General features: G+C 37.9%; 2 protein-coding genes across 8 annotated transcripts in view; one reads left to right on the top strand and one right to left on the bottom strand.

Annotated features, from left to right (window-relative positions):
* CEP85L (centrosomal protein 85L) overlaps positions 1-15,492 on the bottom strand; it is a 154,815-nt gene that overhangs the window by 48,125 nt on the left and 91,198 nt on the right. The gene's annotated exons all lie outside the window — the stretch shown is intronic.
* Positions 238-10,752, top strand: PLN (phospholamban). Of its 2 annotated transcripts, XM_080389547.1 has the most exons (3): positions 238-2,372; positions 7,585-7,620; positions 10,282-10,752. In XM_080389547.1, the coding sequence occupies exon 3, from the start codon at positions 10,405-10,407 to the stop codon at positions 10,561-10,563; it is 159 nt and encodes a 52-aa protein (XP_080245673.1). In that variant the 5' UTR covers positions 238-2,372; positions 7,585-7,620; positions 10,282-10,404; the 3' UTR covers positions 10,564-10,752. The 2 variants fall into 2 exon arrangements, with proteins under 2 accessions (XP_080245673.1, XP_080245674.1); XM_080389548.1 differs by lacking the exon at positions 7,585-7,620 and having other exon boundaries at positions 239-2,372.

The following is a 15,492-nucleotide window of genomic DNA, read 5'->3' as shown; positions in this document are numbered from 1 at the left end:
CAGTACAGCTATGTGTTCATATATCCTGTCTGTACCTGTCAGACTGATGTGTCCCATAAGCAGCACTTGGTCATCTGTCTCAGAACCCCACCAAAATCCTTGAGTTACACAAGGGAGTGACACTGAACTGAAGCAGAAAAAACGTTCAGTACCCAAACAAGCTTGTTGTCAGAGAAACAACATCAATACAAGATCTACAACATCCATGTGGTCAGAACTTGTGCATGTTCTCTATCTTAAAATTTCTTATCCAAGTTAGACATTTACAGAAGGCACGCATTATATTTCTGATGAGATACTAGTATTTTTATTAATGCCTTAGCTTGCACATTTATGTATCATTCTCTAAGACAACCACCAAGCTATTAACTGTGTCAGCAACTCACAAACAAAATCAGCATTCTTTTAAGGCATCCCACTTCTAATGAACTTCAAAATGATGGTTAGATCCAACTCACTAACAAAAGAACTGCTGAGACACTGGGCAGAGTAACTAAATAACATGATCATTTCACAGTGACTTGGTAAAAGGCAGGAACTGGCATCGCAGCTACTTCAGTGCTGGGTGTTCAACTTTAATAACAAAGTACAGAGGTGAATTTCAATAGTACAAGTTTCATATTACATGTTACAAAAAGCAAACAATGCAATGATAGCAGTACTTTTGCTGGATGAAAGCATGCAATAAAAACATGAAACTTCCCTCATTAAAAGGCCAAATACAGTTTGCTTGACTGTGAGAGATTTATAATGTTAATAATGCCATTACAAGTAAATTATGAAATGCTTCACGCTGGTAAAGAACTATTACTCCTCACTGTGGAGATAGTCAATTAACTTTCAACTGAAACATGTGACCCTAAATTTCCTGGTTTGGATATCAAAGGATAACAGAAAGCAGGCAGATGTACTATATTAAAACTGAATTGCTAACTTCAACTATGTTATAACCAATTTTGCAGAAGAGCTAAACCTTGTTTACAAAAATAAAAAGAGCTCAGTTTGAAACAAGGTGGCACATCCATCTCCAAGGTCTTATTGTCTCTGTCATCATTTATCACAGCACGGCTTACAGAGGATGAAAAAAAACAAACTAACCCAAAATCCCCCACCACGTGAGGTTTCCTGCTCAAAGCCAAGCACTAACCTATGCTAAATAATTACTGTCAAAACTGTATCTGTAAGTTCTCAGAGTTAGGCTGAGCTTCTATATTTTTGATTGCAATTTCCAAATTGGGAAAAAACATGCTGTCAGTTGCATCCACATACAAAGTCTGAAGTGAGACACTTGCACGCTGAATAGTGCAGTCCTTTCACATCCAGTAAATCCTCTGCTTCCCAGATGCACAAAACCTACTCTGCATGTGCACTGTGGTCTTATTTGCCATTTCCCAACGCATGATAGTATATACAAGATAACCTACAAACCAGCATTCAGCTCCTACTCCTATCCAAACAAACAGAACAAGTTCTCAAAAATCCCTTGGATGGTTTCCAGCCATTAGAAGAGGGGGAGAAAAAGGGTGGGTGGGTGTCTTAAAGGAAAGGTAAATCACATTACATAGGAATGACAAATTTTGGAAATTAACTTATGTATGATGGGTTTTATTTGGAGGGAAAAAAATACTTTTCTAATCCACAAATTAACTTAAAAGGTTGGAAGAGACCCGAGATACTGAAAAATTACTTCAGTTCAAGCACTGTAAGAAAAAAAGATATCAGAAAACACACATCATTCACTGTAAACTGAATGCCAGCTGTGTAACAGAATCATCAAAACTATATATACAGAAAGTGTAGTTTAAGAAATCCCTTGTACAAAAGAAAATCATTGGAAGTCAAAACCCCATATGAAATGTGATTCCCCATATTAGAGATTTTGGGGGGGGTTATGATGAAGAAATACCGCTGTAGCAAAAGGACCACATCCAAACCGGCTCCCTGAACAAATTCCCATTTAAGTTCTCGTTTAAGAAAGGCAAGGAGTAAGCAAGCAGCTTCCGTTGCTGCCCCACTGAAACATGCATTTCCCAGATTCCTTCATCCTGTGGCTGAGCAGGTGGTGTCCCTGGCACACAGCTGCCTTCACGAGAGGAAAGATGTTGCCCATTTTTAATACATTACTGCTGTGAGCAAGTTTAGAGGAGCAACTGACTGTGTCAGAAGGCTGAAATGGGACCAATCACATCTTGTGAGCTGCTGAATGACACCATGAGTCCTGCCTCTGAAACTTTTTGTTATTTTCTCCCCTCAACCTACTTCAATTGTTCCCACAACTTGGTCACAGACTCGGATAAGTTGCCAGAGATCTACAGACACTTCCCACAGCCTGGAGCAGGTTCCTCTGTGCTTCACTAACAGTCACACCATAGGTAAGGAACCTCTCTTTAATGCTTTTAATTGTTATAGCAAGGCACTGTAGCTGCTGTTTTCTACAAAAACTCCTCTACTCAAATTAACAGCTGCTTATAACTGTTTATCAAAAATATGGATACTGTAGACATTACAGCTCTGAGTCAAACATATAGCACTGTGGGGGACATGTTTTAGCAACAATAAAGGCAAGATTTTTTACACATGCTCATGGGACACCAGCTGTCCTTGAGTATATGATTTATAGAGGTAGACACTTTCACACAGTCTTCCTCAGACCTTCGTCTCTCCTTTTAAATTTAATGTATTTTGTTTGGATTTTTTGGTTTTGTTTGGATTTTTTGGTTTTGTTTGGATTTTTTGGTTTTGTTTGGATTTTTAATACAAAATCCACAAAGAGAGTAATTCACTTGAGGTTTTGTAGAGACACTTTTGTTTCCCCCAAACTGCCTATCTACAGCCCAGTAAAGGTCTTTCTTTACCTTTTACCTCTTTCACCATTTAACTCAGAAAAGTATTTTTCTGATCTAACACATTGAGAGCACAAACTTTTTTTTTTTGTGTGTGTAGGGTAAAAAATAGCCTTAATTAAAAAACTTAAGGGATTTATAGCAGTACCAGAACTAAAATTATATCACATTACTCAAATTGCAGTTCAAGCTGCAGAATTCATATCGCATTTTTGCTGTGAATTCCTTTAAAGGTTTATTTTCTCCCACTGATCGTTATAACTGCCAAACTTGTTCTAGAATGCTTCTAATAACAGATAAAAATCTAGCCAGGATTTGTAACATCATGAACTGAATTTCAATGCATGAAGTAATCCATTTATTTTCCAACTAAAGGAAACACATATACACTGTACAACAAAATACAACCCTAGCTTTAAAATCGCTGCAAATAAAAAAAGTGCATCTCAAGCTGAAACATATCACAAAGAACATTTGAATATTTAAATATACAAATATTTTAAAAGGAATGCAATTCATTAATATGTAGGTCTCTAAGGAATTTCTTCTCCTCACAATCATGCTCCCTCTTCCATCAGTTCACACCTTGCTACTGATAACTACTTGAGATTATAGTTTTAGAAAACACAGACTTGGTACAGAGCTTAATTTTGTCCGGCGTGTTTTCCCTGTTACCGAATAGACACACCTAATCCCTTTTCCTATTACTGACTGGTAGGCACCAGGTAAAAAAAAATACATGCAGGTACTTGGTTTTGTGGTCAGCAGCCTTGTGCCAGTTTTGAATAGACAAGTACTGGAAGTGTTTGGACATCCCATTAATCCTAAGGCAAACAATGTCTTACGAAGTTCTCTAGAAGCTTTCCAGTAGGCAGAAGCAACACTTCAGAGCTCCTAGTGCTTTCTAACCAATGCCTATGACAAGCAAGAAGGTTGCAAAAGACAGACAAACAGATTTTTTTCAAGGCTAAAGTTAGGTTAAATGTATTTTCAAGTGAAGACAGGAGTCTGGGTTTGATCTGCCACACAGACAATCCTTCTCTCCTAACATAAACATTGCATACGTGCACCTTTAAAAATACAGAGTTTATGCATACACAAAGTGAACATACACAGAGAAACTGCTGTAGATAGCTCTTTACTGCAATGCATCCACAGCTACTGCAGCTTAGATGACCATTCATCTGAATTCTCTCTGTCACAGAGTTAAGTAATTTAAAAGTAGGTAACAGTATGGCTCAGCTGTTAATTTAAATCTAAAAATTTCACGCTGATAACATCCCATATTACAGATATCAGAACCCTGATTAACAGCCAACAGTCATGACAGAAGCATGTGCTACATAACAGGTGTCAATGTTACAAATCAGATGTGAAATACTACATTTAATTTACAGCAAGTAACAATTTTCTGCTTTTTCTTTTTACCACTCATTTGTCGAGAAAACAATGTTATTAGTATTTACAGAGATTCAGATTTACGTATACACCATGTCTATTTTTAAAAGTTGCATTTATTTCTTGTTCTCTGAAGATGTTAGGAATATAGCGCCTTCATTGTACAGTATGAAACTCACTAAAATCAGTTTGCAATCAGACAGCATAAAGGTGATTTTCACAGAATTTTTTTCTGACTAGCAGCAAACAAAAATATATGGGATACAGCTGCACAGCTACAACAGCATCTTTTTATTTGCATTAAGAATAACTGGATTTGGGCATAGAAAAGTGCCCCAACAGGAGAAACAAAAAAACCCCACAGGAAATTAATGTCATGTTCCCTAAACTACAAGATACTTTTGATCTGGAAGACTGCTTTTGCTTTCCAGAGATTGGTACATGGCTTAACAGGACTTTCCTGTTATCAAGTTACTTCTCAGAAGTTGAATTTGCCTACTACATTGTTCTTTGAATCAATGCCATGTCATTGTCTCCCAAGCTGCTAAAAAGGTTAAAACCACAACTTGCAGCATCTCCTTCCACTTCAACCTTTTATACATGCTACGTGTGTTACAATTTTCACTTCAGTTCCAATTGTACATACACCATTTCCTATTAATAAGTAATGACATATGAACTACGAGAACCTAAAACCCAATTTGAAACAAGGTGTTCGGTACTCAGTGAGTGCAGTGGAGAAAAGAGTTCACCTCCTAAAAGTAAGTTACTATGTAAAAGGCAAATCATACAAACAGATGGGAAAAAGCATGTGGTTATTATATGTCTTGTTTTGATTAAGGGAACTGATAAGTATGAAGTATGAGCATGAAGGCACCTGCCCAAGATGCCACTACATGGTCCTGCACCACTTGCAGGGAATTTAACCCAGTTAAAAACTAGCCCAAAGAATTAGCTCCGAGGCTACTCTAATGGACCAGCACACAGATAAGTCCCAGTTATCCACAAGGTATGTGGATAACATCCAAAAACCAAAATGCCAAGCCTGGTGCGTTCAAATATTCATTAGTGTAATTTCCTGGTATCCACACCTTTCTCAGTCTCATGGACTTACAATACAGATAAAGGCTCTTAGTGTTCTAGAAGCAAGGTCAGCACTGAAAACAAAGCTAGTCAAAAGGAAGATTGTAAGAAGAATAAATTAGTAAGAGGGAGAGGGGAAAAAAATCTAAAGTGTGAGTTTTTCCCTATCCTTCCCCCAAACACATGAAAAATACTGACACCAGTACAAAACAGACTTTAGAACAAAAGGTAAAAAGAAGGATAAAATGAGCATGCTTTTCCTGTTACCAGCACTTCCCAAACTCTTGAGCTGAATTGTTGCTTCTTCCCCCATTCCAAGGAAATGTTTTTTGCATGTGATTGAAAAAATGGCATTATATGTCACAAGATAGTGTCTAGCTCTCTTCAGTGACAATGCGCTCCAGTTGCGGTTTTCTCTTTCCCCTTGGACAATTCCTTGCTCTTTTTCCATACGCCCACTCTCTTCCTCTGCTCATTTTCTTCTTGTACTTTCCTTCCTCAATCCATCCTCTCCAGTATTAGTAGTGCAACTCTCAAGCCTAAAATCAGAATAAGCAACAGAATTCTGCACCTCTAGCATAGGTAAATACAAAATCTAGCTGCTGGGGTAAATCCTAGCAAGTCATCTCCATGCTATTTGTTTTTCTGCTAAAAGAACATGATTTAAAAATTATGACATACCTTTATAAATCACTTCGGTACTTGAAAATCTGTAAGCAACTTCTGGTTTATTGTCTGAAACTTTTTACTTACTGAACTAAAGTGATAGCAGTGAGACTCTCTAGAGGTCTTTAGAGTTGAATCAGATTGCTTCCTTCACTCCCTTTTCACACCTCATCTTCCTCACACAAAAAAGGAGGTTTTTTAGACTCCAAGGTCTCACCTGCAGTTATTCCACACTGCCAGGGAGGAGGTATTTTACAGCAAGCTTCAAAACAAAGCAATGCAACTTGAGTAAGATATATACATTAACACAGGACAGCCAGCAAAGATGAAAAGCATGCTTACACATCAACTGCAGCTGCTGTGCACAGGCAGAGCTTTAAAACTCTGCAGTGTCTTCTCCAGGGGTCGCACAATTCACAGACAGTGGTGACAGAGGGGTCCAGGGTCAATTCAACTCACAGCATTTAGTCCCGCATGCAGGGTTCTTTGCTTTGGCACGCTTTAAACTTACCTCCTCTGAACGTGCAGAGAATGTGTCTTCGTGCCTACGAGTATCATATTGTCCACACCAACAGCTACAGGAATTTCTTGGGCCAGGTAATTTTTAGTAACAGTTCTAAACACATATTACACCAAGGTTTACATAATTTGATGGTACTTTTTGCATCACTATGTTTATGGTTATTAAGACATTTATTTTCAGTGGATGAAACTGCATTACTGGGTTTTAGGGACATCTCATTGTAAAGATCTATGCAATAGACTGTTAAGCAATATCACTTTTTAAACAATGCCCCTTTAGGGCTTCACATGCTCATATGGGACAGCAACAAATCAAGTATTTCAAACCTCTTCTATTCCACTGATATCACTGCTGCATTTAGTAAACATATGACAGGAAACAGGCTGTGTCCAAAATTGCAGTGGCATTTCCAAAGGAGCCAAATTTATCCCATGTGACTCCAATGGAGTCAATGCAGTTGCACTAGCAACAAGTATAACCCACAGTTTTCACTTTGGTCACATACCTCCTGTCATTGTGAAGGACACCAAGGAACAAAGACAAAAATAACCTAATACAAATCAGGGAAACAGTCACATGACAGTGAAGAAGGACGCAATAATTGTGATTGGTGACTCATTCTAGGGCACCGGGTGTAGGGGATCCCCTACATAGTAAAATATGGGTTCAGCCACATGACCTGTTCCTACAGATTTGCACTGTGCGTAAGACAAGCCTTTCACATCCATTAACAACACTGGATTAAACAAAATTGCATAGCAGTGCAGCCAACAGTTTCTTTTGTGCAATACCCGAGTCTTGTCACACAAGAGTAACACCTTCTGAATTAAAAATAAAAGTCAAATATATGTTTGCCCTTTTGCTTCACTTTCAAGGTGTGTGCATGCATACTGCTCTTAATATTGACCTAAAACACAATCAAGGGACTAAACACCAGAGAACAGCTACTATCTGTGGCAATAATCAGCCTTCATTTCAGTATAATTATTTCTCAGGCTGTCCATTTTTACCTTGATAGCCACCCATGTGCAGCTACATTACTGAATCTGTCTCTCTTTATGCACACTTTAGGTGGGTGACAGCACCATGGAGGATTAAACAAGCAAGGTATGTGTTTATTAGTTGAAGCCACAAACTTGTAAAGACAAACCTTGTTAAAATACCGACACAGAATGTGCTTCTTTCGCCTACAAGAAAGCTTCTCCCACAGACAGGCTTAGTAGGTAAAACAACATGTAGATGTTTCAGAATTTCCAAAAGTCATTTGAGCTTTGAGCTTTTAAACTAAGAAAACCAAGTTACTCTTTTTTGACCTTTCCTCATCCCTTCTCTACACCATTTCATAGATGTAAAAGGTATACTTTTTAACTTCTACTACCTTCCCTTTTTTTTTTTTTTTAAAAAAAAAAAAGATTCTTTTGTAGTACTTCCATTCCAAAGGGAAGAGTACTTTTTTTTGCTTTGCCAGAGAGATCTCATCATCTTTCCTCACCTGTGTTGGCCTCATACCTGAAATGCCCAACCGGCTGGTATTGCTTTTTATGAAAGCACTTAAAGGGGCAAGGACCTGGGGCTTTAAGTCCTGCAAGTGAAACAGACGCAGCAACACTGCGGTGCAGGTGCTAGCATGTGTGCAGTTACAGCTAACACAGTACACCAAAATAGACTTCTTGTGCATACATGCTGGTAAAAGCTCATGATCCAATCCTTCTGAGGGCACCAAGAAAAAACTGCACCCAGAAAGAAAATAGGTATGTTGCCACAGCAGGTCACAGACAGTGCAAAGACCACAGGTTGCACACATTCTGCATTAAAAAAATTACATAATAAGTTGTGATGAAGTTATCCGCAGGAAATTTTCTGTGCAGTCTCTGTCACATGAACAGGTTACACAAACTTTCCTGTACTAGCGTAAATCCATTAGTGGTTCATCTACCATGCCTTGTCTAGAAGAGAACAAACAGGCTAACGCACCCCAGCCTGTACCAGGCAGGGAGAATAAATGTGCCTTCAGCCAAGTCACTGGAGAATTCCTGTGAACGCCTTGCTTTCACTGCACTTAGAGCAGACAATGACCAGCAAAGAACTAAGCCGAATATACTTGGCAAGCTGCTTAAATAAATGAGAACAGGCACAGCATAAAGTCAAACAAAGCTGAAAAATTACAGTTACTCTGAAAGTAAGTTCCTGGTGTATGTTTTGTTTGCAATAAAGTTAAGATCAATTATAGCTCAAAATATCATAACAATCTGAAGCTCAATTTTAGGAGGAGATGTCATTACATGGAAAGCTCCAAAAGTATTAGAATATCCATGTGTAATGTGCTTTGTTTTGAAAGCCTTTTTAAATACCAACACTGCCACTAGCACTGGAAATGCACATAATTCTGCTCACACAACACCATTTGACTCTACAGCCTGACACAGAGGAACTTAAAAAAAAAAAAAAGGGGGGAGGTGTGTGTCTGAAAGACACCTCTGTTTCATTTTAAGTTTTTTCCATTTTACCCACATCTAAAGACAAATTCGTGGACAACAAAGCATCTCCAATTCAGTCAGGATCATCGTGCTATTTGGGCACGAGATACCTAAGCAATGGTTTTCCTTTATGTGGCATATATGAGTAGATAGAAGTTTCTTTTGTTGTGCCTGCCCCTCCCCCCCCCTCCCCCCGCCAAAAAAAAAAAAAAAAAAAAAAAAAAAGATTACCAGAGGCCTTCCATGAAAGATATGATCACAATATAAATTCATAAAACATTTAGGGGCACATGTAGCTTTAGGAACAAAGTTTGAGAGCTGCATACATCACCACCATGACCTTGAAAACCAAGTTTTTACATTGCAATAGCACCTACAGAACCCGCTTCATTAAGAGGTATAAGCAAGCAAATATCAAAGGCCGCCTCTTGCCATGGAAAGTTTGTACAGCTGGGTTTTGCACTGCAACTACTTATTGGGAGTTTTAAGACAACTGACACCCTGTGCTTTCATCTGCCATTTAAAAGCGGGAAAACACACTTGAAATAAAACACTCACTTAAGAGACAGTTCTATACATGCTTCATTTTGTCCTTCACAGCAGTCCTCTGCCTTTACACCTACATTTAGTAACATTCTGTAATATATGTATTGAATATATATTTAGTCCTTACTCTGTTTTTTTCTGTTGAGAAATACACTACTGAATTTCCGTATAGCAGTGATGCATTAGCTTTTAATTACCACCATAAAGAATTCTAACTTGGAATGGAAATGCTTCAGGAAAATTTCTTTTCCTCCCTTCCAGAATAAGGTACCGGTAAGTCAGATTATCTGTCCAGGTCAGTAATAGCCAGCAGTAATATCCAGATGACCTGTCTTAAAGGCTGTGACTCTAACCATATCATCAAGCTTTCACGTGTGCTTGAACAAATAAATGTGGGTGGGGTGTATGTGGAAATCAGCCATGGCCTTTTCACAGACTGCAAAGGATAGAGAGATTAGGATCTGAAGCAATGATCTGGGTAAAACCCACATATCCACAATTTCCACTTCACAATTCCTCACCTCTGCTAAGAAGCAGGTGCTTGGTAGCCTTCAGGAGGAGAAGCACAACACTGCCCAAAGCTAAACTTGAAAAAAATAAAAAAAAATTAAATCCTGTTTAAAACTAAAATCACTGTCAAGGCAATCTATTTCAGGCTTTTTAGAACTTCAAAACAATCTCCATTTACACCCATCAAAACACTTCACTTCTGCATTTCTAACTCTTCACTTTCCTGCTTTCCCAGCTCCACAAAGGCTGTCTAAAACAAAAAGAGAAGATAATAGGCACTTTGCGCTGTTCCTGACAACTTCTCTTCTTCCCTGCACTCCTAAAACCTCTGATTTGTGCCCTCTGCTTTCTTGCTGCCATGGAGAAGGTCCAACACATAACCCGCTCTGCTCTAAGAAGAGCCTCAACTATTGAGGTCAACCCACAAGCACGCCAAAGGCTCCAAGAGCTCTTTGTGAATTTCTGCCTGATTTTAATTTGTCTCTTGCTGATCTGTATCATTGTGATGCTCCTCTGAAGTTCCAGCACTTCTCTGCACTGTCCTCTAGGAAAGTCACTCCAGAGGGAAGAGAGACCTACACCCGCAACTCCTAATGCAAGGATCATCTCGCGAGAGGGGGTAGCACTTGGACTAGAACCATATGCCAACCATCACGCTACTCTCTTACTACCTGCTACATGTATTAAACACACACTTTATGCAGAACAGCGTTTAGAGCCTGTTGTTACAAAGCTGTGCATGACCTGATTTGTCTGTCTCAATCAAGAGATGGCTTTTCCAAATGGGGTGAAGTATGGGCTCTTCACAGAGTTAGTAAGTTCGTCAATGTTTTAGCTAGATCACACAAACAGCAACTTCACTTTTGGGGAAGCCTGAGTGTTCTGAGTTCTCTCCGAAAATCCTTAAGCCTTTGGAGGGTTTCCAAACTTGGCCCACATCTGCCCAAAGAAGAGCTACAGGCACACAGCCCTCAACGTATCCTAGGAAAATTGCTGCTCTGCTTCCTTCTAGGTGCTGCATCTCTGCATTATCAACTGAAGGCATTCAAATTGTTTTAGTGGAGTTTTTTAGGGAATACGAGAATAAACAAAAAATCTCTTCTAACTCGGAAAAAAACCCCTTATTTCATATGCTCTTCTCCCTATTTAAGGGATCTTTGTTTTATATATATATATATATATATATATATATACACACACACAACTTTGATCTGAGAAAGAAAAAAAAAGTCACTTCATTTACAGCATTTTTCACTAGATACATCCTTAGAGAATTAGGTTATACCTGGAAAGTTTTTTCCACTGTGTTTTGCAGAAAGAATTGGCACTACCACACTGGTATCAAAAATTTAATTTTCTATAGTTATTTAATTGACATGACAATTGGAACAACTCAGCAATAATATTTTGCTTCAGACTTTATTATAGCCTCCTGTAATTTATATAATAATTTCAGTAGTTTAGAACTACAGAAAACTTGGTACTTCCCCATATCACACAAGGTGGCTTGCATCTGATGTGCTAAAGAGAAAGGTCTAGGTCACCTTTACTGCTGTGATTAAAGAGTATCATACAAATACAAGTAACACCACCACCTTCAACTGAAAATACCTGTTAACAGAACAAGCAAGGATCTTCTAAAATAAATGATGCATACTAAAATAAAATAAATTATAAATGATTATGCACAGGAGGGAAAGCATTGCAGAAACACCCTTTCAACATGTAAATCACAGTGTATACACATAAAAGATGAAGCATTTGTCAGTAACTAGACTGAGGAGTAGACTTCAAACCCTCCTACATGTCGCTGGTATTAATCTCAGTTCCTAGAAACATTATACAGTTTTCAAATTTAAAGACAGAGGTCAAACAGACATCCATTTTTTAACAGGCATCTTTCTATACCACTCTACGTAAACAGTCCCATTGATGACTACAGAAAATCAAAACAAGTTTAAGATAAACTTGTATTCTCCCTTTAAGACTTACTATTCCATGAGTAGAGGTTGACAATGAACAACTGCGAAGAAAGCTAAGAAATCTTTGGAAAAAAACTCTATTTCATGGAATACAGGCAAGTCCAGTGGTGACATACTTGCTATCTGGCAAACAGATACACTGAGATCAGACCTCTGAAATAAGGTTAATCACTACAGGAAATTAGCTAGCTACTGTATGAGCATTGGAGCAAGCACTGATGAGACTGGCAACACCCCTACGCCCCCACTCCTTTCAAGTTAGTGTATGAATATTACTGATTTTAAACCGTCGGTGTAAATCTCAGTTTTCATTTCATGCATTCTGACGACTCTCACAGATGCATGAGATTCTAGTAAGTGCACTTTCCCTATTAATCAGTCTTCTTAAGGAAAGCCACGAACTCAGTGCAGTTCCGGGTGGGGTGGGTAGAATCTAAAGGTACTTTCTTCTTTTTCAAATCTGTATTTTTGTGATGGACAGGGTTTCCAGTTTTAGTTTGCTTTGGAGGTGTTTCAAGAGACTTCAATTGGAAATACACAATAGTTTTACAGTACTGAAAAAAACCTGCCTGTAGAAAAAAAATATGTTAAAATATCAGCACATACATTCTGAGGATATTGAGATTACAGGTTTCACAAGTCAGTAATATATAGAAGTCAAAATAAAGCGCTGCTAAAAAAATAATCCCTCCACCCCCCTCATAAAAACAAACCCACCACTTTCCTCCTATGTACCTCCCATTATTTATTAAAAACAAACAAACAAGAACAAAACCGAAGTATAAATAAACTGGAAGCTCTACTGCTATTTTACAGCAATGTAGACAAATTGTATTTACTGTATGGTTTATTTCTGTCTTAGGATTCTGCTGATCAGAAAATATACCACCATCTTCTTTATCACTTAATGTCGACTGAACACGGAGATTAAAAAAACCTCCAAGAAACAACACTTTTGTACATAGTACAATCTCCTTTGTATACTTATATGGGCTTTAAAATTAGCATCTATTGTATTGTTATTTATTAAAACGACTGCTTGAATATATGTGTTAAATATATACTAAAAAAAGTATCAAGAAGTTCAGTCCTTTTATGAGCAGTACTAAAAATTCCAAACACAGCATGTAGCTTGGATTAACTTTTCATTTCTCTGTTCCACTCCACCCAAGGCTACATCTTTTTGCTCAATTCATCTTACACACTGATAGTGAATAAAGTGAAAGTGAATAAAGACAGCTAAACAGGCAAAAATCTGGTATTACTTTTCCTCCAAAAAACAAGTGACAAACTTCTATGGCAATTTTACACTGGGAAAGAGCATATGCTGATTTTAAAGATGTGCCTCCTCAGCCAGCTCTTCAGTAAAAACTGATGTATGTACCTATTTTTCTCTAGATGAAGACATGACTGGTTTCAGAATTGAAATTTTGCTCTGATCAAGACTAGTCAGTAAGGCATTTTAGAGGGCAGCAAGTACTTGCATGCCTTTATTAACTTTTCTGCATCAATTTAGCAACAACTGCCCTTCCTAGCAGAATTGAACTACTCCGTGGAAAGACAAGTGTAAAGTAGGCCTAAACAATTTTTTTCACAAAACACGTACAAAATATTTGCTGCCTCCCCGCCCAAGGATTTTTCTGTAAGTTTTACTACAACTACACACAAAACAATAATGTCAAACACACACACTCATGCCAAAATGTGCTTTTACCTGTATCTTCTCTGCCAAAATCAGAGCAATGAACACATTCGTTGAGAGAGTATTCTTTTTCATATCTGAGAGCATATTAATATACTATAGATTACAGTCCAGATACCTGTATTTTTACAGCTATTAATAGATAGCAACTGACAGAACACAATTAGAAAATATTTGTGAAGTCCTACAAGATCCATAGGTATCTTACTTAACAAATGTAGTCCTTTTCGCTTTGACCTAGATGTTAAAAACTGGATGGAGGGTGGGGAAATCTGTTTTGGTTGTGGAAGGAGACCAGCAAACACCTGTTGTTCATTGCAAGGCTTAAAACCGCCACATTTATATGGATACCTTTAAAAACTGATGCTCATCACAGTAAAAACCCTGGTAATTTCAATCAGTTAAAACAGACCCTTAGATTTCTTGTAGTATCTAACAGTTCAGTCAAACCGATTGCTTCATAAGCCCGTTTTGTTGGTTTGGGGTTTTTTTTGGGGGTGTTGTTTGGTTTTTTGTTTTTATTTTGATGGGATTTTTAAGATAAAAAAATGCCAAAATTTCCATTTTTATATAAAACTGTAAAACACTGCCCTCTTGTGATCTTCCATGAAAACTTAACTGGTTATTAAAAGGAAGTTTTGGCAACATTTCACTGTTAGGGCATTTATGTATTTTTTTAATAGATATAAAACACAATTGGTAAGTTATTAATACTACCTTAAAATAAGGTATTGCATATGTGCTATTAAAAGCACTAAGGATACATCCTCTGCCAGCCCAATCTAGATTCTTAATAAGGCATTTGCAAAGCAGCAATGAATCCTACACAGCACACTGCTGGCAAAATGCTACCTACCACACCGCACCATGCCAAACCCTAGAAGGGTAGAAAATACTACATTCTGCCCAGACGTCAGTTTTCTCTTTTTTTGCACCTACTTCAAGAGTAAATTTTCAACAGTCTATTGCTGAAACAGACTAAGTCTTGAGAATAGCCATTCTTTTGAAAAATCAAACAAAGCCTGAAAGGTACCATACCAATTTTAAAAAGTAAATAAACAAAAGAGCCAAACTATAAAATTCAAGTCCTTTTCCCATTATTTAGTTCTTCAGTTGTGAAATGAGAGCTATCATTAATTATTTAAAAGGTACTTGGAAAAATAAGACTTGTAGGAGCATTCAGATTCCTTTTTTGGGGGGTGGGGTGGTACAGGGAACAAGTAGTTACTGTAAACTTTTTTTCTTAAGCAGCAGAAACTAAAAACAGGTGAACAGCTGAGGACACAAGGAAGTTCATGTGAATCTACACTGCTTGCTACTGAAGGAGCACCCCAGAGCTACAATAAACAGTCTGCTGCGAGCACAAGAGGGCAGACTCATGCACGCTATGGATCTTGCTAACAACAGAGGTCTCAACCTGCTACTCAATTTTCTGCTTATTGTCTTGGTTCTGGTGCTTGCATTTATCCTTGTGAAGCTGATGTGAACCTTTGTGAGGCTCTGCTTCCTTCTCAAATCTTGTTTTGAGGGTTTTGTAACTATCATGTAGACACTTCAAACAATATGAATACACAAAGGCTGCAGAGACTAAAATACCTGCAAAGCGTTCATATACCTTTATTATCAGAAAGCAATACTTAAAAGCTGTACACAATTATCAATTTGCCACTGAGTAAAGAAAGTACTTAGAGCCTTGCTGAGTACCCGAAGAAATCCAGGTATGCGTCAGAAGTTACTGTAGTTTTCTCACTGGTACAGCTGA

This window comes from Falco punctatus, assembly GCF_963210335.1.
Source record: "Falco punctatus genome assembly, chromosome: 5".
Taxonomy (NCBI): Eukaryota; Metazoa; Chordata; class Aves; order Falconiformes; family Falconidae; genus Falco; species Falco punctatus.
This window is presented reverse-complemented; position numbering and strand designations above follow the sequence as displayed.

What these genes read in the sequence shown, in the direction of transcription:
- PLN (XM_080389547.1), top strand. Translation starts at nt 10,405, where the DNA reads ATGGAGAAGGTCCAACACATAACCCGCTCTGCTCTAAGAAGAGCCTCA.